Source organism: Mesoplodon bidens, assembly GCF_964165515.1.
Source record: "Mesoplodon bidens genome assembly, chromosome: 11".
Lineage (NCBI taxonomy): Eukaryota > Metazoa > Chordata > Mammalia > Artiodactyla > Ziphiidae > Mesoplodon > Mesoplodon bidens.
The window spans coordinates 8,536,861-8,563,578 of NC_138167.1; the positions used below are offsets into that span (position 1 = coordinate 8,536,861).

At 37.5% G+C, this 26,718-nt stretch overlaps 1 protein-coding gene across 1 annotated transcript in view; it reads right to left on the minus strand.

Moving 5' to 3' along the window:
• Nucleotides 1-4,335: 4,335 nt before the first annotated feature.
• Nucleotides 4,336-26,718, minus strand: part of LRP6 (LDL receptor related protein 6) — a 178,613-nt gene continuing 156,230 nt past the window's right edge. Inside the window, exons 17-23 of the mRNA XM_081248508.1 lie at nucleotides 25,618-25,743; nucleotides 20,898-21,134; nucleotides 20,105-20,215; nucleotides 16,159-16,389; nucleotides 14,375-14,511; nucleotides 13,621-13,718; nucleotides 4,336-10,098 (exon numbers count right to left, since the gene is read on the minus strand). Coding sequence (XP_081104634.1) covers nucleotides 9,801-10,098; nucleotides 13,621-13,718; nucleotides 14,375-14,511; nucleotides 16,159-16,389; nucleotides 20,105-20,215; nucleotides 20,898-21,134; nucleotides 25,618-25,743 — 1,238 coding nt within the window. The 3' untranslated portion in view covers nucleotides 4,336-9,800. The remainder of the gene's footprint in view (nucleotides 10,099-13,620; nucleotides 13,719-14,374; nucleotides 14,512-16,158; nucleotides 16,390-20,104; nucleotides 20,216-20,897; nucleotides 21,135-25,617; nucleotides 25,744-26,718) is intronic.

Sequence of the window (26,718 nt, forward strand, 5' to 3'; positions counted from 1 at the left end):
AGAAATTTTTCTGGGGTGGAAGATGGATTGTGCAGACTGCACGATGGTACAAATGAATAGATCCAGAGGTCTGACACCAGTATAGGGGATGAAAAGTATCTTCTAAGTTCTCTACTGGGACCGCTGTAACAAAAGAGATTAAGAATAGAAAAGCATAAAAATGTGTTTGTTTTACATGACATGGGAGCCCTCATAAGGAAATGAAGATCCAAAAGATGGTTAAACCTGTTCTTTCACTGGGTTTGATGAAGAGTGGAAAGTCATGGAAAGATATGATAGGGCAGAGTATGAGCTAAGCGTAGTAAACTGGGAGAACTCGGCAATGCCTGTCCAGATTCCTCAGTGTGTCTTTCTTCCGGGTAAAGGGAGGGTACCTTTCACATGATGGTTTATACCTGCTTTACAGGAAGGTCAGAGAGTCCTTCCTCAACATCCCATTTTTCAAATTCCTTCAGCTTAAAATATTCAACGTGCCAAGGTGCCATATTTTGGGGTAGTGTGTCCTGAACCCTGTGAATACTGATTCATCCTTTGATTTAAATTTACAGAAATAATGCAATCACATATAAGGCAAAGAATTAAAATTAAAAAGATTGTAAAACCTTAGCTGAAAACCTATGTGGGGAAAGAAGAACCCAAAACAACTCACTGTATTCCCTATTCATTTTTTTAATGGAAGTATAGTCGATTTACAATATTATATTAGTTTCAGGTGTACAACATAGTGATGAAATATTTTTAAAATTATAACCCATTTAAAGTTATTATAGAATATTGGCTATATTCCCTGTGCTATACAATATATCCTTGCAGCTTCTTTATTTTATACATAGTGATGTGTATCCCTTAATCCCCTCCCCCTACCTTGCCCCTCCCCCTTTCCCTCTCTCTACTGGTAACCACTAGTTTGTTCTCTGTATCTGTAAATCTGTTTCTTTTTTTTTGTTATATTCATTTGTTTCATATTTTAGATTCCCACATATAAGTTATAGCATACATTATTTGTCACTCTCTAAGCATAATTAATACCTTCCCTCCAGGTCCATCCATATTGTTGCAAATGGCAAAATTTCATTGTGTTGTCTGGCTGAGTAATATTCCCTTGTGTGTGTCTGTCTGTGTGTGTCTACACACACTACATCTTCTTTATCCATTCACTTGTTGGAAACTTATGCTGCTTTCTTATCTTGGCTACTGTAAATAATGCTGCTATGAACACTGGGCTGTATGTGTCTTTTTGAATTAGTCTTTTCACTGTCTTCCTTATTCTACAGCACACCTTTAAAATCAGGCAAACCAACCATAGTTCTGCCTTTCCTTTCTTTGACTCAACTGGCAACAGCACAACTCACATGATTTTTGTTTCCCCTCCAGAGAAAGAATGCTAGGGGTCAGCAAAGAAGCCAAGGTAAGCTCATTTCTTCAAAAGCATCTAGTAAAGAAAGACTTTTACATTAAAACTAGGTTTCCACTAAAGGTAGAATTACCATATGATCCAGCAATCCCACTCCTGGGCATATATCCAGAAAAAACTGTAATTCAAAAAGATACATGCACCTCTATGTTCACAGTGGCACTATTCACAATAGCCAAGACATGGAAACAACCTAAATGTCCATCGACAGATGAACGGATAAAGAAGATGTGGTACATATATACAGTGGAATACTACTCAGCCATAAAAAAGAACAAAATAATGCCATTTGCAGCAACATGGATGCAACTAAAGATTATCATACTAAGTAATGTAAGTCAGAGAGAGAAAGACAAATGCCATATGATATCCCTTATATATGGAATCTAAAATATGACACAAATGAACCTATCTATGAAACAGAAACAGAATCATGGACATAGAGAACAGATTGGTGGTTGCCGGGGGGAGGGGGTTGGGGGAAGGATCGAGTGGGAGGTTGGGGTGAGCAGATGTAGGCTTTTATATACAGAATGGATAAACAATAAGGTCCTGGGCTTCCCTGGTGGCGCAGTGGTTAAGAATCCGCCTGCCAATGCAGGGGACATGGGTTTGATCCCTGGTCCGGGAAGATCCCACGTGCCGCGGAGCAACTAAGCCTGTGCGCCACAACTACTGAGCCTGTGCTCTAGAGCCAGCGAGCCACAACTACTGAAGTCCACGTGCCTAGAGCCCATCCTCCTCAGCAAGAGAAGCCACCGTAATGAGAAGCCCACGCACTGCAACAAAGAGTAGCCCCCACTCGCCGAAACTAGAGAAAGCCTGTGCACAGCAACGAAGACCCAACACAGCCAAAAATAAAAAATTAAATAAATGAAAACAAACAAACAGAAAAAACAACAAGGTCCTACTGTATACCACGTAGAACTATATTCAATATCCTATGATAAATCATAATGGAAAAGAATTCTAAAAAAAAGGAATATAATCACTTTGCTGTACAGCAGAAATTAACACAACACTGTAAATCAACCATACTTCAATTTTAAAATATACTGATTAAGGAAAAACAAAACAAAAAAACACTTGGTTTCCATTTAACCACCTGATGTTTGAACTCAACTACTGCCTAATAAAAAAGCTGCTTCCTCTTCCTATCAAACAGTAATCTCAGACTAAAGCAGGGATCCAGTAGTTCTGAGTTCTCAATGGTTTTTCCATCCACCCTTCTGAGTTCTTAGATGAGACTCTTACAATAAAAGACAGATTTATAAGGGGGAATAAAAAAAAGACCAGAAGTTTATTAACATGTATATCTTAGGTATACATAGGAGATACCCAGAGAAAAATGAGTAACTCCCTTAAGGTGGTTTAGAATTCAGGCTTAAACACCATTTTAACAGGGAAAGGGGAGTGAGGATGTAGGCCTCTTAAGGGATTATTAGGAAAGATGAATAGGCCTTTAAGAGAATACATAGGAGATATGATAGTTTGTGACATTTGGCCAATGTGTCCACTTCTAGTCTCCTCTCCTGTGACGTCAATCTTCCCTGGTTGATAAAACTCTCGGGGAAGGGACTTATGATTCATGACAATTGTGTTGCTTTTACATGATCTGTCTTTAGGCAGATATGGGGAATCCAGAGACAGCTTTTCTCTGCATTTGCTGGTTTTTAAGTACGTACAGATCAAAACAATCAAGATGCCAAAGTGGCATATTTTGCAGTGGTATATTCTGCTACCCTTCGATATCATCATATAATACTGTGCTCTGCACCAGGAAAAGCAAGTTCATTTTTTAAGATAATTAGGAGGAGGAGAAGGGGGTGGCTCAGAGGCCACATCAGGACTCCTTCCAGGAGTTTATAAAAACAAGAGGAGGGCTTCCCTGGTGGCGCAGTGGTTGAGAGTCCTCCTGCCAATGCAGGGGACACAGGTTCGTGCCCTGGTCCGGGAGGATCCCACATGCCGCGGAGCGGCTGGGCCCATGAGCCATGGCCGCTGAGCCTGCGCGTCCGGAGCCTGTGCTTGGCAATAGGAGAGGCCCCAACAGTGAAGGGCCTTCGTACCGCAAAAAAAAACAAGAGCAATCAGAAGCACAAATTGTGAAACTGAGCAGGACCCTGTGGGGCTCTCCTGAGCACAAAAGCCCTCCTGTCTCCTGTTTCTTGTTTGTGGAAAAAGGCTGTAGTCTCCTATGCCTTCCCAGAGTTCCTACTAATTAGGGAAGAGAGGGAATTCAGAAACAAAGGAAAAGCAGTTAAGCAAGAAAAGCAATGATAATAGTTCAGTGGTAAAACAGAATCCTAGTTCCTTCTCAGGGGATATACCTAACAACCTGATGCGTATCTTTGAGCTGTTCATAGAAACTAAGATTCCCAGCCCCCCAACCCAAGTAGAGAATGGTGACTACATGCTAACCACAAGCATGTAGAACCCAGACTGGCTAGAACCACAAGGTTAATGATAAAGATTCCTGAAACACCACTCTGTTACCTTACCACCAACCAATCAGAAGAAAGTCATGCACCTTGCAGCTCTTACCCCAAATGCTGCCTTTAAAAAAACTCTTTCCTGAAAGCTATCAGGGAGTTTGGGTCTTTTGAGCACAAACTGCCCATTCTTCTTGCTTGGCACCCTGCAAATAAATGCTGTACTTTCCTTCACCACAACCCAGTAACAGTAGATTGGCTTTGCTGTGCAGTGGGTAAGCAGACCCAACTTTTCCTTATTCTGTTCCCAATCACAGGTATTGTCAGCATTGCACTAAGCAACAGCCGTTCTCAAACCTCTCTTCCAAAGTTGTATTTTATTTGAAATGCAAACAATAAAGGTGGGTTTTGTTGTGTCTGAAACACAACATTCATATATCATAGCAAAGCACAATCAACTGTTTTAATTTCTTGCTGAAGAAATGACACTTGTATTTTCCACTGTTTTATTATAAAAATCAACATTTCATTTGTTACAACTCAACTTATTGTAATAATCAAAAAGGGGATTTATACAAGGTATTTTTATACAGTTTAAAATTAAAGCACTTATTTTACAAAAAGGGGGAAGTGAATAGTGGACAAGGGCTGACCAAATGTTGGTCATTAAAATATAAATACATCCTTGCAAAGCACCATCGTACCAAAGTCCATGAACAAGAAACACCAGCTGACTTTAAGACAATGACGAAGATTAAAGCTTAAGAAAAAATTTAAAAACACAGAGGATAAAACATCTGAAAGCAGCACCAGATCCTTCACTTGCAAATAAGGCTAGTCCAGCTTAAGCATCTCAGTATCCTCTTTACTCTTATTATAATAAAATGTCCCCAACTAAGCCCAGATACTTAATTTCATGTAATGTTAGGTTTAATTAGACTTTCTTTGCTTTATTTTCTTTTTAATATTCATATTTAGGCATTGATATTTAGAGAGATATATACATCTCCCTATCTATCTAAATATTTATCTATATCCCTGCCCTTATATTTGATTTTAAAAATTTTGTTAATAATTTAAAAAAATTCTTTCTTTTTAAAAAAGAATGGACAGTTAAGCAAAAGCACATTGTAGAATTCTTTGGTGTTAACTACTGGGCAAACCCTAAGTAATGGGAAATCTAAAAGTTAGTTTTTGTTAGGCTATATTCCACTTCTGAGTACAAGATATCATTTAGTTTATAATTCTACCTGTAGAGTCATGATGATTTTTTTCAGCAATAACTTAAGAATGGTTTAAGAATGCCTTATGAAAAAAAAACCACCAAAAACAAAACACCATAACGTGTACCTTGACTGAAGAAGGATGAGGTCAGTAATTTCATTCTAAATCATCTAGATTAACCGAAAAATCTACCTCCCTCTCCGCTCAGGTATAGGCTTAGTTTAACAAAAGGCAGAATCCAATCAAACAAATATCCTGAGTATATGGTTCACAATTTAAAAAATCTTTTAAAATTATAACAGTAAAATGTTATGCTTTAGGGTCCAAAGTCCTTTAAAAGTTTGAGAATTTCAAAAGCTAAATTTTGAGCCTATTGTGAAATGATGCAATCCCAGAAGTCAGAAACCAACCATATGCTACTAGTACTTTGTAAAATCATCTGTTATTTCTCTTGGTTCGTTTTAGGTTTGGGATAAGGAAAGGGGTACCAAATAAAATTAAATTTCTTGAGTTTAAGAATTCTGAGAACATGTTTTAAACAATGCTTGATTATGAACTTCTTTAAGACTCAGTCCATGTCTACACTTAGTGTACAGTCTCATTTACTGATGCTCAAACATTTGTCAGCCATCTGATAATCACATACTCATACCCACACTCCAGACATACTATTCATGTCATTATTCAGAATGAAGTACTGCGCTTATTAAAAGTTTGACATACTTGGGGGGCGTGAAGAGGCCAAGATTTCTGTTTCTGAATCTTGTTAGACGTGTAATGGTAATAAGCAACATGCTGCTTTTATGGCATGCAAATCAATGAAGTGACAAGTTTCCCCCTGCAAGAGATAAAGCAATTTTGAAAACTACACTTTTGGGCTTCCCTCGTGGCGCAGTGGTTGAGAGTCCGCCTGCCGATGCAGGGGACACGGGTTCATGCCCCGGTCCGGGAGGACCCCACATGTCGCGGAGCGGCTGGGCCTGCGGGCCATGGTCGCTGAGCCTGCAGGTCCAGAGCCCGTGCTCCGCAACGGGAGAGGCCACAACAGGGAGAGGCCCGCGTACCGCAAAAGCAAAAAAACAAAAAACAAAAACTACACTTTTAAGGATCTAGTCGAGGCACAGGACTTGACAGAGAAACAACAGCAGCAGCAGCAGACCTATCGCAGAGGCAGGTTTGCTTGCTTAAGGCAAGCCTTTCTTTTGTACCAAAAGTAAGTCGTCTCTATACTATGATTACTGCCATCAGGTCACATAAATATATACAGTTCATTAACAGATTCAGTCACGTTACTAACCCTATGTGAAGTATTCTTCATTAATGAGCTTTTACAGCAAAACAAAAAAATTTGCCCTCCAAACTAACTGCTACCTAACAAGGATGGTGGCTATTTTTATACCTTAACAATGTCTTAATATCGAATGAGTTGGTTGTATACAAATGATTGACTTTGGAGTATTTTTAAATGATGAAAACATACAGTCAGTCCTCAATCATCTTAAAATTTTACTGCTCAAAACCTCCCACCCCCAATTACTGGCCTACATTAGATGAAAATGTACTGTAAAGACTTCATTTCTAAATACATATCAACCCTTTAGAATATCTGTTCTCAAACTTATTGAAGGGTCAGATAAGCTCTTGGTGGTACATCACAAAGTATTTTTATATTAAAATTAAAATAATGATAATTTCTGCTAAACATATAATATCTCATGATATGCTAGTTAGAAGAGTTACAGCAAGTGTCAGAGGCATAACAAAATTTCCTGAAAGAAAAATTAATATTGAGAAAATTCTATGCCTTAACTGTTTTTTACGTTGTGAATATGCCATTATCTGATATAAGCAACAAAATCCTTTGGGCCACTGTTCAGAAAACCAGGGCTCAGCAGGAGCCAAGTTCAAGATTATAAAAGTTCAGAATTATAAAAGACCACTTCAGTGAAGAATAGCTTACTACAGGGCACAGAAGGCATGCTATGCTGAAGTTCAATTCTCAGATAATTTTAATGACATCAGTAATGGGCGTACTTCACGCCATACAATCACAATGAATACTTTTGCATTTAAGGAATATAATGAAATTTTATTCATTGCCCCCCAGCATGGATAATGAATCTAGCAATACTCCAAATTCAAAACACTTTTTCCCTTTTTCCCCTGATTTGTGCCCTCATATATTAATTTTTTATCTTCCAATTAAAGATCTTGTGTTTAATAATCAAGATAGTCTACTTTTAAGCTTAACTGTCCATATAATCTGAGGGTCAATAAATCTTTCCTGAATTTTGACAATTCTCATTGAAAGGTACTCCCCAAAATGTTAAGAATCCATCTCAAATACCAAGAAAGAGGATTCTGAGATTCAGCTGAACTGCCTTCAAATAATTTCAAACAAATTGGCACACAAATTAGTATTTTGCAAGAAGAGGCCATTGCCATCGCAGTACAAGCACTTGAACTGAGATATAACAAGGCAATATTCTTCTTATTTCATTATAGTGCAAGTTTCCACATGGGAAGCCCACCAGATAAAGATGCACATTAAAAAATGTAAACATATAGAATTCTCAAATTCTAAGTGATACCCAGTTATTGCTAAACCTTTCCATCTTCATTTGAGCATCAAGCGCCCTTGTGTGTCACAGAACGCAACTTCAATGTCCATTTTGTTAGAACTTGAGCACTCTGTTCCATCAACAGGAAGAGTTAACACTCGTCTGACTGAAATGCAAGATACTAACGGATTACCATTTATTTATATGCAAAATCAAGTGCACCTGATTCATATAAGGTACTCCCAATAATCTAAGCATTACTCTGAAACCGTGTTTTTTTCTCTTTAAAAAGCTTACTTAGGTATATTTTTAAATTGCTTAAACAGTTAGTTCACCTCCACCAAAATTCTGAATCCCTTCTTCCACTGTTTTCTCTTCGGTCCTGAAATCCAGAGAGGCCTCAACAAAACAGAATTAAAAAAAAAAAAAAATCATTCGATAACAACTGACCAACATCTGTTAAGGTAAAAATATGTTAGTTTAAAGACACATTCAACTTTGGCAGAGACATTTCGGAAACATGTAAAAAGCAGGAAACCAGCTTCTGGCCAGGTGGCAGAGCCGTGCCGGACTCATTCCACAGGTCAGCCCTGATATAGCTGAAGATGAAGCAGCCCCAGCACCACACAGGTCAGGCAGGTTACATAAGAGCCTTCCAATAGTCCCCTCCACCCAAGTTCTGACAGCTGAGAAGCTAACAGTTTGCCTTCTCATGGAATCCATACTGTTAAAGTTGTGAAATCGTCTTAATCCATCATGGAATCAGAGAGAAGACACATAAAAAATATATGAGGTGATTATAAGAATAATTCATGGATAATTTGAAAAAAATCTAACATTCACATTAGGTAACAGAAAGATATTAAACTCATGTCACACATTAGAAGAGGTATGTATGTAGAGATCATTCTGAGAAAAATTGGCCTAAAGAACATGAAAATGTCACCAACAGTTAATAAAGGGAAAACCCAACGATAACAAAAAATTCTCTTTTTAAATAGATTGTCTCTAACCGGAACATATTTAAATGTTTTACTAGGAAAGATACATATAAAAATGATTTCATACTGTGATATTATATGCTGAAAGTACTGCAAGGATATATGATTAATTTACAACAAAAACTTAATGGTTAAATTTGTAACTCTTAACTCTTAAACATTTTCTATATGTGTTGTAAAAAGACATTTTAATGAGCATTAAAACAATCTTGGAAGTAAAGAGGAGCAATAACATGTCTAACCTTTGATCATTATGCGAACACAGCAGTCCAAATGAAGAGCTAAGCTGACGGGGGTATGGAGCTAGTAGAAATATTAAAATGAAACCTTAATTTAGAAAATTCCATTTTATTAATCCTCAGATAAAAAACTGTGAATAAATTATGGTATTTTGGCAAAATACCCTACAATACTGCTAGGGGAGGAAGCAAGGTGAAAACACCCAGGGGAAAAAATTAATATATGACAGAGGGGTGAGTTTTAAGGTAGGGACGGAAGACTTGCACAACCAACGGCCCCATAGCATCTTACCAGACAGCTGATCTCTCCCACAACAGCAGCACCCCAAATGGATTTTTATAAATATCTATCTTCCTCGATAAAATTGTTGGATTCCTAGAGAAAACAAAGCCCTTTATCCAAAGTTAGTATTAATTTTTTTTTCCTTTCATTTCTTAAATCTGCTGGCCTTCAAATGTTAGTTAACATGAAGGCCATTTGGCTACTTCCAAGTATCTATAGTTTGCTGCTCTGAGATGGACTTTAATTTTTTTCTTCTTTTCTTCTTCTTTTTTTTTGGTATCAATAAAGCCCAGACATTCCTGGTCAGTGATGCCTTTATTATTCCTGTTTCCTTTGTACTCAGTCACTTCACTGGGTTTAAGGCATGCTTTGTGTATTTAGTTTGCAAAAATAAAACTTTTAGTACAAATTTATTTTTTATACAAATTTTTATGGCACAAGCAGCAAATGTGCTGTTTTAAGAAAATATATAAATATCTTTTCCTTCTGTACAAATATCTCCAGTATGCCCTACCCCATTTATAATTTTTATCTGTACATGGTCTGCCTCACCCTTCTCGAAGAGCTCCCTCCCCCCCTCCAGATCTCAACCGAATTCGTGTTTACACTTTCGTGTGGGAGGCAGTCAGAGGAGGAGGGCCCCTCCTCAGGAGGAGTCTGTACAGGGAGAGGGCGGCGGTGGGTAGAGGTGATGAGAGTAGCTCCTCTCTGTGTATGGAGAAGGTGGGCAGCTTTCATAGTTCTCTTCTGCCGACAAGTACTGGCTTCGGGGCGTGGGAGGCGGAGGCACAGGCTCTGAGTCATAGTTCAAGTCACTAGTGTAGCCCTTGGCTGTGGCCACTGAGGTCATTATTCTCCGACTGGGAGCGTAGTCACTGTCACAAACATCTGTGCTGCAGGGTGTGGTGGGCGGTGCAAAGTGCCGGTAACTGTGCGGCCTGTAGCTGGCATAGGGAGAAAATCAGGAGAGGCTGAGTCAAACTTCTGGAGAGGTGGTTTTCTCTATCAGAATACAGAAGTATTAAGCGCAAACCTCACCTGCAAGACGATAAGCTACTACAATTTAAGGCTGCACCAACCAAGAGGCAGTTTTCCATGGCAGATTGGAGGAGGAGGATAGCATGTGTTTCATATTTGTAGAGAAAATGTGATTAGAAGCAATTAAAAGTGGATAGAATGGGAATGCAGAGGTGAACCCACTCTAGCCTCTGGGTGGGCGCTTGTATCTTTAAGTTACCCTGTATCATAGAATAAAAAAGAACTATTCAAAGTTGTATTTAATGGTCATCTTTGGAAAATCTCTCAGTTATACATTTTGGATTTAGTCTATATAGTGGACCTCACCAATTTCTGGCTCTCCATGTTCTGTGAGAAGAATGGGTCTTTATTGTCTTAGATTACTCAAACACGTTAGCATTCTCTCAATACTCCTTAAACGATCTATGATTTACCTGATGAATAATTTAATGATGTCTGAAGACTTCACTCTCTCTTTACAACTCAAATACTGTACAAACCAGGCTGAATTTTGGTAGACAGCCTAAGGAGCTTATCTATCCCATTATTATTACTATCAGCAAAGGGAAATTGCTGTGGGTTGGGGGAAGGATTGTTGATTCCCTGTATGTAGACAAGCATATTGTCATAAGAGTGGCTCTAACTGAACATCAAAATGATAAATTCTAGGTATCCATACAGGACCAGTGAATTTTCTAATATGTATTTCAGAGTCCTAATTTATTTTTTACACCTTTTAAGCTACCTTTTCAAGTAATCTATAGCTGTTAAGTCAAGTCTGTAGCGTGGCTAACTAAAGAAAAAGGCACTGGAAAGAGAGAAGTGTACTAGTGAAAATAAGAGCTGACAAACTGCTGGCTTTTCTATCATTTCTACTTCTATCTATAACTTCTTATACCATTCATAGTCTAAATATAGTAAAGCTGCTCTTATTTCATATTTATCTCAATCAAGATTTATATGCTTTCCCATCAGACAGAATGACTGTAAGAGTAGGGCAAGAGCAAGTGTAAAACTGAAGTAACGATTTATAAAATACCTAGCGATACAGAGTGCCAGATAACACCTCAGGATAAAAGCCATGTGAGGTAAGCCCTCAGTGGTATGAAAAGAAATGGCTGCAAAAGACCAAAAGTTACATGACCTGCCAAGCAGGTTCTCAAGCATTTTTACTACCAGTACTGACATGATGTCATAGTATTTTTTAGGTCTTATCTTTCTGTCCAATCAGGTGGCGAGCCTTGGAGAAATTTCTTGGCTCTACATTTAAAAGGCCCAAATTCCATTTTCATGGGAGAAAAACAAAAAGAGGAGAGAACGAAAGGAAACAGAATTAACAAAATTCTTTTAAGTTCCACAAACTTTAAGTTAGACAAAAGTTTCAACAAATGATAAAAAGTTTCACTCTGAAGAAATAAACTGGGCTTAATTTGAGATGTGGGAAATGGTTAAATAAGAATTGTTTTTGATGCAATTATGTTTACTTGAACCAAACAGTGTTTTATTCAATTTAAGGAAATTAATTTTTTAAAAGTAAAATTTTAGGTCTTTCCTTTTGTTTTTTCAATTTTCTGCCTTTCTATTTGGCTTTTTAGAACAAACCTGTGGTAGGGAAAGCAACATTTACAATAAAACATAAAAACAATCGGTTCAGAGCCAAGCCTATCTCATCCATAAACTGAAATGAGGATTGTGAATGAGATACTATAAACAATTTCCACTTGCCTTCTACGCATCTACAAGGTTATATATCAGGGCAATCTGACTGGAATGCTAGGAAACACCTGATCTCGAAGACAACAGGCGCTTGAGGGATGCCAATAAACACTGGGCACTAAGTGACGAGAGAGTGTAAGTTCTGGACTTTCCGCTGGCCTCTCGAATAAGACGGAAGATGACACACTAGGACTTAACTTGCTCGTCCCTATGCTCTACAACTTCACGAATCAGCACAAAGGCATAATCCCCCCATTTCTGGCTTACGAATACATTTCAGTTATTTTAGTGAGTCATGATTTATTCCATGCAACTATATGAGAAACTTTTCATTCTAGATTGTAATAACATATGTAAGCAAGAGGTGAACTTAAGCTTCTCTCAACTTTTCTCAAATTCTGTTCCCTTAATACTCCTGCTGTTTTAGAGTTCTCGAAACGCTCCCAACCTTAGTTTTATCCCAATATTCCACTGAAGACTATCAATCAAGCCTAACCTCAGCAGTAACCTATTTTGCAATCAAGTCACTTTGGGGGTAACTTCCTTAGAATACTGCCGAAGCCTGGGGGCTCTACCTTAATACTTTAAAAGACAGCATTTTTGACGCTCTTTAAAAAATGTATAGTGCCCTGAAGACCCAAACAGACGTTTCTCCGAAGAGGAAATGCAGATGGCCTGCAGGCACATGAAACGATGCCTGACGTTGCTAGTCATCAGCAAAATTCAAATCAAAACCACAATGAGCCATCACGTCACACCTGTCGGAAGGGCCGTCATCAGGAAGAACACAAATAACAAATGTGGGCAGGATGCAGAGAAAAGGGAACCCTTGTACACTGTTAGTGGGAATGCAAATTGATGCAGCCACTGTGGAAAACAGTATGGAGGTTTCTCAAAGAACTAAAATAGAACTATCATATGACCCAGCAATCCCACTCCTGGGTATATATCTGAAAAAATGGAAACACTAATTCGAAAAGATATGTGCACCCCAATGTTCCCAGCAGCATTATTACATTTGCCAAGATACGGAAGCAACCTAAGTGTCCATCAACACATGAATGGATAAAGATGTGGTACACACACACACACACACACACACACACACACAACGGAATACTATCCAGCCATAAAAAAGAAAGACATTTTGCCATTTGCAATAACATGGATGGACTTGGAGGGTATTGAGCTAAGTGAAATAAGTCAGACAGAGAAAGACAAATACTGTATGATATCAATTATATGTGGAATTTAAAAAATACAACAAACTAGTGAATATAACAAAAAAGAAGCAGGCCCACAGATATAGAGAACAAACTAGTGGTTACTACTGGGGAGAGAGAAGTGGGGAGGGGCAATTTAGGGGCAGGGGAATAAGAGGTATCATCTTTTAGGTATAAAATAAGCTACAAGGATATACTGTACAACACAGGGAATAGCCAATATTTTATAATAACTATAAATGGAGTATAACCCCTAAAAATTGTGAATCACTATACTGTACACCTGTAACTTATATAGTATTGTACATCAACTATACTTCAATTTTAAAAAAGTATAATGCCCTGAAAGAAAAGGATTTGTGGTAGGGGCAATATCAGCATTACCAAGACAAGATGCCTGTTCTCTCTTGGTGACCATCATCTATTCATTCAGGGCTACAGCAAACTCACAACTAGAATACTTGCTTCTAATAAATACTTCGATTTATACTGGAGGAGGATGTGTATTACCTGTAGGACCTATGAGTGGAAGGACTGTTTGAAGAATAACCAAATTCCATAGTGTAATGTGATCGCTCTGTGGCCGGGGATGGCGGAGGGTTCAAAATCTAAAAGGAAAAATAATCAAATTATTGAAATAAGAATAGTCTATTCCAGACAGAGACTATTAGCCTTTTTTCAACTTCTTTTCCTTCATCTCTGTTCATATTCCTTTCCATTACAAGAGTAGCACAATCCTGTTTCAAAGATTTGACCTAAAATAGTACTTCAGGACTGTGGCTCTCCACCCCCCAAGACACAATTTCATTATGGCTGAATAGCACAAGGTGATGAGAAGGAAATCTGTAATCTACAAGTCACTGGTTTAAGTATAGCACAACTGGGTTCTGAGTTTTTAAAATTATAAATGTTTAGAGAAAAATTACTGACTTAGGAGAAATACCACGTGTGCTTCTTCTCTTGGGAGGTCATGGAATGAAGGTCCTTAGCCTCTCAGGAGGTACTATTCAATAGTTCTACTTTTACCCAGTATATGAAATTAATGTCAGTGTTTTCAAATATGCTGGTTGCTACACAGTGAACTTAAAGAAAGATTTCTAAGTGCTCACGTGGTAGTAAATCCTTTGAGCCTTATATACCTAAATTCTATACTAAAAAACTTTTTATATTACCATCACTGAGTACCCACATTTAAATAAGTTAAAAATCTAAGATCCTGTTTATCTTAGTATTCAAAGTGAACAAAGGAAAACAGACTGCTTACTGCAGGGAAGTAAGTGCCTTTGGTGCTTGAAGAACTACTTGACGATGCTCCTGTGACATGAGCTCGGTCATAAGGGGGTCCACTGCTTCCCCCCATGATACTGAGGGAGCTTATCATTGATTTACCTCGAGACATTCCTAAAATGAAGGAGGATAATACTGAAGTTGAATAAGGTCTATAAAAATGCATGAAATAATTTTATTCAGTACTAGAATTACAAATACCAATAGTCAAATAGTTTGGCTTTAAAACAATTTATGCCCTCTTTCCCCAATAATAATTGAAAACACTTAAAGGAAAAGAGAAACAAATGTTCCCTAGAAGTGGACACTTCCACTGAGAGCTGGCCTAGAACAAGGACAAGAATAGCTCCCAGCCCTTCCTCTTCCCCAGAATGGAAGCAGAGCTCTTCAAACTGAGAGGTTTTCAACCTCTTAGAGGATCTGAGAAAGAAAGAACTGTGGAGAGTGGAGGCTGCAAAGCAGGGCAGACTAAGTAATAGATCTGCTCAAAGGAAAACTAAACCCATTTTTAAGGGCATAAACTCACTGTATGGAAGATTATTGCTTTATCTACTGGATGCAAATGTTGCTGGAATCACAACTACAATGCTAAAGAAGAAATTCCATTTTTTCAAAGTGACTTCCCAAATTCCACTAACAAAGTTAGGTATGGTAACAAGGAATCATTAACAGTTTTAAAAATCACATGTTTCCTTTGAGTTAACAGCCAGAATAAGTTCTTATTTTCACAGGGCTCTTGGCCTGGTATCTCTTTCTCCATATTCATCACAAGAAAGGCTTCTTTTCACTGAGGGTACCAAAATGCATTGAAAAGAAAGCTGGGGCTTCCCTGGTGGTGCAGTGGTTGAGAATCCGCCTGCCAATGCAGGGGACACGGGCTCGAGCCCTGGGCTGGGAGGATCCCACATGCCGCGGAGCAGATAGGCCTGTGCATCACACCTACTGAGCCTGTGCTCTGGAGTCCGCGAGCCACAACTACTGAAGCCCGCGCGCCTAGAGCCCGTGCTCCACAGCGGGAGAGGCCACCGCAATGAGAAGCCCGCGCACAGGAACGAAGAGGGGCCCCCGCTCGCCACAACTAGAGAAAGCCCACTCGCAGCAACGAAGACCCAACGGAGCCAAAAATAAATAAATAGATAAATAAATTTATTTTTTTAAAAAAAGAAAAGAAAGCTGTACGTCCCTAGAGCAATATGGTCTCTCCCAAGTATCGAACATCTGGCAACTTGGCTATGTTTGAACAAAACCTACTCCCACTGTCATCACCTATGTTAGGAGAAAACATAAGATGATATATACCTCCCTGCTATCACTCAGGTATTTCTAAATCTCTGCTGAAAAGGAATCTTCATCCATTTCTTGGCCTCGTTTAATTCCTGGGCTCAGTAGTACTGAGGTCTCTTGGTAGTGAACCTAAAGAACTGTGGTTTATGACTCTTTTCACCAAATGACCAGTTGATTCATTTTCAGTAGAGCACATCCAGAAAACCAGTATATGCAGTAAATGTATTATATATAAATGCTTGTATGTACATATATTTGCTTTATATCCTTTGGCAATTTCTACCAAACCATACCTAAGGACTTCTGTGTAAAGAGAAGGTGCTAAAAGTAAAAGAGAACATTTGTTCTTATAATTGTTTAAACCCAAAGCGGTCTACGTGGCCATAGACTGTAGGCAGTATTCTGTTTCCATAATGGAAACGTGGCAATCTTGCCAGGACCCAAGACTTGATTCTCAATGGATCAGTCTCAGCTCACCTGGAAGGGATCCTGACAAAGAGCTTGGGTGTGGCACATAACCAAGGGGCACAGAAGCTGGTCCATGAACTACATAGTCATTAGTCATGGTTTCCCCATCGCCCTTCATACGTGGACACAACATCCTCTGGCAAATAAAGTATATGGTTCCAGACACAAAAATGGTAACAATGACTCCAATAACTGAACCAACTGTATTGGTGGCCTGTGGTGCTGGCTCCTCAGTGGGATCTAAAACGGGAATGCAGTACAATTATACAATGGAAAAACAACTGTAGGTTCCAAATAGTAATGAAAAAGAGGGCTTGCAAGCAGAATGTGAGGCTAGTGAAGACAACTCATAAACACTTTTCTCTTTTATGAATACATATACATCATGCCCCATGGATATATACATAAACATCATTGTTAGGAATCAAAACGAATTGTCCTTAAGTGAAAACAGACATAGAACAATACATTGGGAAGTATAATTGTAAATCAATAACAAAAGTGTTCATTATAGATTTAAACACCATTAAGAAGCTTAAAACCACATACATAGATAAAATCTATCCTAGTTCATTCTGTATATCATAAAAATCAATAAGGTTACTTTGGAATTTCAGAGAAAATTTTAGGATCAGAAGGGATGGACCTGGAAGAGTCATCAAATGTTTTACCTGGAATGGTAAAGAAGCCAAAATCAGCTCTGAGCTTGATTTTAGGTCTGAAAAGTGACCTTTAGGCCTGGTGAAGAGAAAGTAGAAGCTACAGATGAGCATTAGCTCTCAGGCCCAATATACTGCTGCCTTAAGGGGGAGTCTAGTTGCCTGAGGGCAAGGAATATAAAGTCTCTGATACTTGAGTACCCGAGGACTCAGAAAGAAAAGCCAGAGCATGAGATGCCCATGGCATCTATATTCATGGAATCCCTGAGCTATCCGAGGCTTTAGAAGCAGAGGGCATCAATATTAGAGGTAGAGGAAAATAGCAAAAGGGCTCATCAGATTCAGAGCATTACCCTTCTATTCAGAAGGAAAAAGCCTTCCATTCTGAATAGTCAGACTATATTTCACAACTGCAGATCCTTTAAAAACCTTCCTTCTGCTTCATCTTGCCTCAAAAGAACCCATCCACATAGCTAACTCACCCTATGATTAAATCCAAGAAATGAGAAAAAACAACATCACTAAGTTACACAATATGTAGGGGCTGCCAGTCCCATATTATCACCTAGGGACTCTGAGGCACAGACTCCTTAGTTCTTGTGAGCAACAGCCCATCTTTCTCATTCTTTTTCAGTGCACTGGCATTCCTTTCTAACGCCAACCTTCAAGAAAGAACAGTTTACACTCACCATCTCCAGTTCTTAGTCTCTGGGTCACATCTTAACTCACTGAAATTAGACTTCTGTCCTCACTACCACAATGAAACTAGTCTGCAAAGGTCAAAGTTCTCCCATTTGCCATAGTCAATAAACTCTTCTTCTCACTGACATTTCTATCCATTCGATATTGCTGACTCCTGGTTTCTTCTCAAAGATGCCTGATCCTTCCAAGATGCCACTCTCTCAGTTTTACCATCTGATTATTTGTTCTGTTTCCTCCGGTTGGCTTCCTTCTCTTCTGTCTGCCTCAAGTGCAGGTGCTTCCCGGAGTTCTGTCTGCCACCTGCTATTTTCCTCCGCCGCTTACTCTCCCTGGGAGAGTTCGTCTACTGCCTCAGCTGTAACTAACATTAATAAACTAAAAAGCCCATCTCTCCCTCTTGAGCTACAGACCCATATAGTTAACTTTCTGAATAGCTACAATAAGATACCCAATGGGCAACTTTAATGCAACATAATCCAAACTGGACTCATAGTCACCATCATTTGTCAATGTTTCCTAGATTCCAGGGGTAAGGCAGATCATAAATAAATGATGGCACCTGTAGCAAATTAAAGGAATTTAAATTAAATTTAAAACAAAAATAAACTAATTAAAAATCTACATCAGCTAAACATGACATCCACAGTCAAGATACAAAAGGATACTTGGGTTCTTGGTCTCTGCCATATACTCTAGTTTATGACTCCAGTCACTCAGTGAGGTAACCTGTGAGTCAACCTAGACTTATCAACTCTAAGTGGTTACCAAACTCTTTTTATTCTATTTCTGGAATAACTTTGAAATCTATCCCCTCCCTCCTTTCCACCACCAGTGCTCCCCTTGATTTAGACCTCCACCGTCTTCTGCTGGAACTACAATAGCCTCCAAAGCATTTTAAAATCATAGGCTGCAAGGCATTAGATGGTAAAAACAACTTAGTGGGTTGAAACCAGCATTTTGAAACAGAAAACTTCAGAATGCGTTCCACACAATACAGGTAAATACTGTTGTAGACACTTTCAATTGTGTGTACTCACATCTTTGTATTCCTCTTGATGTGGTCAAAAAATTTTCAAATCTAAAACCAATCTAAAAAAGTCCCCTGCCATAATCTTATCACCTCCAATGCATCTGCTTTACAGCTTTCACAATTATGTAGCCATGCCAGTCCTTCACTTAAGTTTTTCAATGGCTCGCCATTATTCTGGAATACTGTCTAGACTCTTTAGAGGAAAAGCAAAACCCTTCGTGATCTCACCTTTACATATGCTATCTCCAGCTGACACCCCTCAAGACAGGAGCCTGTAATTTTGGCAGTCCAATTGACATGTAACTTCTCAAAGGTGCCTGTTTCACTCTGGTTTTGAGCAGGACAGGACAGGACAGTCCCTCTGCCTGGAATGCAATCTCTCCACTTATCCGCATAAGTAACGCTATTCACTGACCAACACCCACCAACCTTATGCACGATTTTTCTAAGACGTTTTCCCTGATGAACCCCATCTTCATTCCTAAAGATGTGACTACTCTCTTCTTTGTGCTAATCCTTGTATAGATCTCTATTACAGCACATTTAATATCATTTACCACACTCCTTTACCAAGTACCTACTATGAGCCAAGCTGTATGTTTTACATACATTAAATCATTTAATTTTCTCACAAAAGCCATGCTAAATATTATCTTCATTTTAAAGATGGAGGAACTGAGGCCTAACAAGAGCAAGTAACTGCTGGTAAGCGGTGAAGTTAGAATTCAAATCCATCTCTGCCTGGCTTTAAAATCCCTCTTCTTACTATTACCTCCCACCACAGAGGGCTTTGAGAACCCTGGTACAGGTACCATGCATCCTCAGCACACAGCAGGTATTCAGCATATGTTTGCTGAATAAATGAACAGTTTCCAAAAATTTTAGTGAGTCTCCCATTTGAATTTTGTAAAAATACCAGCTTAAAGTCTTTGATAAGATTAAAGAGCTTTAAAATGAGTTCTGTCTAAACTCCACAAAACCAGGGTAGGTAGACCTGGCTTGTGCTGAATTCCATTCAGAACTGTTTGTCAACTTGGGATATATTTTATGTTAGGACATTAGTCAATAGTTATGAACCCTGAAGAAATACAGGTTATTTAGCCTAAGGTCTCTAGACCTAGGGGTGTATGGTGGCTCAAGTATCCTCAGGCTGCATTTTAAGGAAGCTCTTAAAGTCACTGAGAGACTGGTAGAAAATTACCCAGAAAAAAAATGGGAGATTTTAAACACGGACCAATGTTCAGAAACTCTTAAGCTTAGACCACTGATTGATTTCTACATATCTAAACTGAGAATTTCCTAACTTTAGTTTTGGCAAAACAATATTCTTTTCTGATGCTTTACAAAATGTTTCTGTGAAGACTTTTGTACATAAGAAAACTACTGTCTTTAAGAAATTATTAAGTATAAAATGTAAGAAATCCCTGGTACAAATAACTAACTTAATAACTTGTTTCTTAATAAGGAAATATTGGTTGTAAGTGAACCTCACACATAAAGAAAAGGAAAAGTACTTTAAAAATTCTCCCTTAAGAGTAATAAACAAGGTTTTAGTCATACTTACAACAATCCAGTTCATCTGATTTGTCGCTGCAATCTAAATTATGATCACATTTCTTGTGTTTTCCAATGCACTGACCATTGGCGCAGCGGAATTGATCAATTAAACAAAGCACTGAGGAAAAAAATGCAAATAGTTTCCTTATTTTTGCTACCATGTAAAGGTAAACTCTGGCAAAAATCAAAAAGTGCTTTCTGGGCGCAAATGAAAAATAAATCAGACTTTTAGAGAAAACTTACAAATTATTCTCTGGGGATTTCAACTGGTCGAGAGAAAAGAGGAGGCAAAGGAATCCAGCACAAAATTTCCTATTTTGTTCTTTATGCTAAATTTCATCTTTCACTAATAATTTGTCAAGAATTAAAGAATTCTACATGCATTTCTGGACACTAAAAATTTCCAGAGAATTTGTTTGTTTTTCTTGTTTTTGTCGTGGTTGTTTTTTTTTTACTGTGTTAAAGGTTAGCAGATAAAAGAAGAAAATATGAAATTATTTTACGTTGTAATAAATAAATCCACTGAGAGCTCATTGGAAACAAGGACTAGGTTTTACATACTGAAGGTCTAATGTTTTGGCCTCATTTCTCAACTTGCAAAGCTTATTAGCGTGTATAAACCTTATGCATGTTAAGTGAATTAAAACAATTTAGAACATGCTACTATGTTTAGAAATAATAAAGTCAAATACACTTGAAAAACCCCAAATCTACCACTGAATGAGCCAAAGCAATACTCTGAATTTCAAACAACTTAATTGAAAAAGGACTCCATAACCAGGCCTAGGAATTTCGGATACCTTCACAGTTCTTCTCATCTGACTTATCCTGGCAGTTGGCATCTCCATTGCATCTCAGGGCACCATCAATACACTGCCCACTGGCACACTGGAACTGGGACTCTGAGCACACAGGACAATTGAGCTCATCACTGTGATCTTCACATTCAGTAAACCCATCGCACCGCCAAGCCACAGGGATACAGTCAATTTCTCCCGTGAAACAAGTAAACTGCTGAGGAGAACATGTTGGGGGTTCTTCAAATGAACAAGGGGGAGGGGAGTGACAAAAACACAATCATAGTCACACAGAGGTACAAACATTTACACCTGAGTGAAGCCCATTTAATAATTAGCATGTACAAAACACTTTATCATAGATAAAATCTGTAAAGTGTCACACAGAGAAGAAATATAATTTTTACAGTACTTCATTTAGATTCACTAACTTGCAAAACTATAAGGCAGAAGTTTTCTCATATACTATATTTCAAGTAGGATTACTGTATTTGCAATCCGTTATAATCTCACACATAACCTAGGAATCATCACTATAATCATCGACCTCCAAATATTTTAAAGTTACCTTAGAATTCTTAACTTTTCTAGCCCTGAGGTTCTCAACTAATGGTCCACAAACCCCTGGGGGTTCCTAACATGCGACCTCTTTCAGGGTATTGAAAAAAACTATTTTATAATAATATTAACATGTGACTTGCACTGGTGCCACAAAAGGAATGGTGGGTAAAACTCTTGGCACCTTAGCAGATTCAAGGCAATGGCACCGAACTGTACGAGCAGTCGCTGCATTCTACATAGTCACACACATACGGGGTGGGGGGCATTGGGGAAGCCAGTTTCATTTAAGAATGTTCTTGATGAATCCGTAAAAATATTAATTACATTAAAATCAATTCTTTGAGTACATGTCTCCTCAATACTGTCTGACAAAATGGGAAGCATGTATAAAGCTCGTGTTGTATACCTCAGCATGACGGTTTCTTCAGGGAAAGCATTCTGAGCTATAAACGCAACCTCAAGTGGGACACCCTTCTGATGTGAAAGAACAACTGACAGATAAACTATCGATATCTGCACTTTTGGGTATTTGACAGGAAGTTTTAAAAACATGAACCAGTGAGTGAGTCAATTATTTCAAGGAAAACAAGAGCACTGTACTTCTGTGGCAAAGTGTAACACTGGAACTTTCAATCAGAAATTATAATCTTGGAAGACCTATATCCAAAACTAAACTTGACAGACTCCTAGTACTTAAATATTTTTATGATGAGATTGGTGGTAATATTAATGTTATTTTTTCCGATACTGTATAATGAAATGCATCAAAATCTGAAGATCTGGGAATTTCTGAGTGGCATTCTAATATTTCCAAATGACCAAGGTATAAGGTTACAAAATAGTGCATGGGTAAAATATCCGTTCTGAGCACAAGATCAATTAACAGATTTCAACATGAGACTACGAAAAGTGAACTGATATGGTTTCAAATTTCACATTACAACTAAACCTATAGAAAATGACCACTTGTCAAGATTTGGTGTAGAGTTCAAGATAAATGTACATAATTATTTGAAAAGGCTATATTATAGTCCTCCATTTTCCTCATATCTGTATGAGGCCAAATTTCTTCACGTACTTCAACAAAACTACGTACTACAACAGACTGAATGCAGAAGTAGACATTAGAATCTGGCCCAACATTAGAGATTTACGAAAATATAAAAATAATGCCATATTTCTCACTAAAATTATTTTGCTTTAGAAAATACAGTTAATTTTCTTAACAGTTTTAACTTGAGAACATGTAAAGGTTTATTATTGTTATTTTTTAACAAATAGTTTTTAAAGTTCTTGGTTTCAAATCCTACTATGGTAAATACAGATAAATATAACCTATGCAAACAAAAGCTCTCCTCAGCAGTTCTTTAAAATGTAAAAATATGCTGAGACCAGTTTGAGAACTGTCATTCAGTCCGAATTTCTTTGTTTTGCAAATGAAGAAACTGAGGTCCAGAGAGGCTAAGTGATCACCAAGGTCAAAGAGCTTCCTATGAACAAGAGTGATTTAAAAAAAAAAAAAAAAGAGGACTAGAAGGGCAGTCTCCTTACTTTTAGCCCATTGCCTTTACAACTGTATCACAGGCCCACTGACTCCTTTTAAAAACTAAATTCTCTAAAGAACAGAACTTCATTATATGACTATGGATCAGAAAACCTTTTATCCTTAAAATAGAGAATATTGGACAGAGAATAGAGATTACAAGGGGACATTTTACATGGAGAATTTGAGGGACTTTTTAGAGGAAGTTTGAGCCCATTATGTATAGAGCACGGTAACAGATCATATGGAGAATAAAAATAGATAAAATATGGCCCATGTCCTTAAAGAGCTTTTAATTTGGTTGGGGCTAGGAACACACTAATGAATATAAAACAAATGATTATGTAACCCTGAGCTGCATGGTGCTAACAAGTGCTACAATTCAGAAAAAGGGACAACAGTAACAGCTGGTGAAGGTTTCAAAGATCATGAGGAAGACTCATCAGCTGCACCTTGAAAATGAGAGATTGAGGATGCGCAGGCAAGGAGAAAGATACATCCCTGAAATACCACAAGAAAATCCACAGAAGCAAAACAAAACAGAACATGCCACAGTGATGTCAAACTCCAAACAGCCACACAAAAATAAAGGGAGCAGACTGGGCAGAAATACAAATGAGATGGGTTGGTAAAATAGGCTGAAATGGAAACACATCTTGAAGGTCAAGCAGAGGAATTAAGATTCTGTATTTCATTTACCTCCACTGTAAAATCAATGTTAAGTCACAAGAAAAATCTTGTATAAAAACATTCACTGCAGTTTCACTCTTAATAACAAAAACTGAAAACAATTGAAATGTCCCTCAACACAAGAATAATAAACTGTGGCTTATTTATATAATGAAGCATACTATGTAGCAATAAAAAGATAAAAATGATTGCTATACTCCACTATAAGGATGAATCTCAGAAATATTATATTAAGCAAGAGAATCCAGACATACAGTACATACGTCATGATTCCTTATATAAAGTTCAAGAACAGGCAAAGCTAAACTATGAGGATGAAAATCCAAAAAATGGTTACTTCTGGAAGGGAACTGGCTGCTAGGACACAGGGAACTTTTCTTAATGAAAACACCGTATGTCTAGATTTGGGTGTTGGTAACACCATTGTACACATTTGTTAAAAACAATGCATTTAATAAAACTATGCATTTAATATATACATTAAAAACAATCACTAAATGTGAAGGGAGAAAACACTGGTCTTTTACAGGACATTTTCTAAATGAAAGGCAGTATCTTTGATTCAGTTTTACCTACGTTATCATTACATAAAGGCATATTTTTCTAGGATTTGCCTTATTAGAGCAATAATCTGGCACCCTGACATGGAAACACTTGCTTTTTTTTTTTTTTAATTGTGGTAAAATATATGTAACAAGTTTACCACTTTAGCCATTTTAAAATATACAGTTCAGTGGCATTAAATATATTCACACTGTTGTGTAATGCCTGTTATTTTGGGGAGAGATACTTCAAGTACCAGAGCTTAACTTTTACTATGCACATATCTGATCTCCCCGACTAAACTGTATGATCTGTGTCAAAGATCTGCAAATCTTCTGCAGTCCAAACAGAGTGCCTCATAGCTGCTACTCAATACATGTTATTTATTTATTTTTAAAAACTTAAAGGAAAGTTAGAAGAATAAAATATTCTTATAATACCATCTTATCAATACTTTTTATATTTTGAGTGTACCCTCTTATCAATAATTTTTATATTTTGAGTGTAAGCCCTTTCAATCTTTGTTCTCAGAAATACGTTTTTTACGTAATTCTCATCACAGTAGAAAACGCAATTTTAATATTTTTTTTCCACTTGCACCAAATTTTGGCTACATTTTTACATCAGCTTATGCTCACAATGTTTAATAGCTATATAAACTCAGTTATTTTACTAACTTTCCTATCATTGGAAATTGTTTTAAAACTTCTGTCACTGTAGAGAATAGTCTTTTTCCTTCAGTTGAATTAATTTAGAATTATCCCCGAGAGGAGAATTTCTGAATTAAGGGAATAAATATTATAATGGCATTTGAAGCTACCATACTTTGCTTTAACAAAGGAATATACCAATCTGTCATGGTCCCATGAATAACTGAACCAATTTCACTACAACATTATTACTACTCAGTGATATCTTTAAAAAAAAAAATTTTTTTTTTTTTGGCTAGGTAAGGAAGAGAAACAACAGGGAACTGCTGATAGAACTGAACAAAAGAGTATTCTTTTCACTGGATACACTCCCAGCAATGACATATAAACTGATAGAATCTAGGATTCAGTGGATGGAGACTATAGTAGGTAGAATTAATTCACCTTGTTACACTTTGGGGTGGGAAAAGCTACTTTTTAATTAGGAAATAGACTCATTCACAGTTATGAGTTTCCCCTTTTGCCTTAGTCCCAGGGTTAGGTTACACCTATCACTTGTCATGATGAATTCACTCTTAGAATAATCCAAAAGCCTAGTATAGTGCAGAAACTGAAATATAAGTGAGCAATCAAGTTAGGAGAAAGCAATTTCACTGTCAAATCAAAGAATGCTAGACTAAGTTTTGGAACATGATTGGCATTTAGACTTACAGAAAAGAAATAGTAACATATTTACCTCCACATAGTAGCTCATCTTGAAGCAGAACCAAGTGCATGGGGCAGGAGCACCTTGTAGTACCATCTCCCTTTACAAGACAAATATGTGAACAGCCACCATTATCCTGAGTACAAGGGTGCTGTCCTGCAAAGAGAAGAGAGAAGAGATAAGAGAAGAGAAGAAGAACAGAGAAGAGAAAAAAGGAAGGAAAGAAAAAGAAAGAACAGAAAAAGAAAAGGAAGGGAGGGAGGAAGAAGGAAGAACAGCCCAGCCAAAATCAATTATTTTTGAGTTACCAACAAAACCAAATGTAAAATCCCTTTGAATTTTATTTCCACACAATATAATTTCTCACCCCATCCCTACACAGTCTACAAGAAAAGGAGGACAACAATTTAAAACACAAAATACTTATATCTAACCACTGTCTTTACATATTTATACATAAAATATTTTACAGTATTTAAAGTAAGGTAATGGTACAGCTCACGTTAATTTTTGTAAATAAGAAAAGCTGATTATTCAAGCTAAAAAAATTGCTAGGGAGAATGCTGAAACTTGGATATTATTCTCTTTAAAATATAAAAACTCTTCTAAAGATTTTTAACTCTGAAATTCTACCTTTCTGAGAGATAAGATGATTTCACTCAAAAAGTATACTCCAATGAGGAATTTGCTGAAAATTAGAGTTGTTAGAAGAAAAAAACAAGTTCACATGAATCTAACCACCCAGAGACAATCAAAATTATTTGCCTGGTCAACTGCAAAAGAACTTGCAATGTTACAAATGTTTAATTTCCTCATATTTGGGTTAAATTAAATAAATACACTGTCAGGCACATTTCAAAGTCTGTCTCATACGTTGTATTTAATGAAATCATTGTTTTGACTTCTCTACTTAGCTTGTGTCAAAAGCAACTTGACAGCTGTCATCCCAGTGGCCACCCATTTATTATGACTCTTTTCTCAGTAACACATCAGTCCTTCTTCAGTGTGTGTTGATGAGATTGAGGGAGCCAGCTCTGTACGAATGAGCAGATGTGTGATACTACACATATGTGTAGTATCACACAAAGCAGACACCCCAGTCCTTGTATTACGATGTACAACCTATATAGC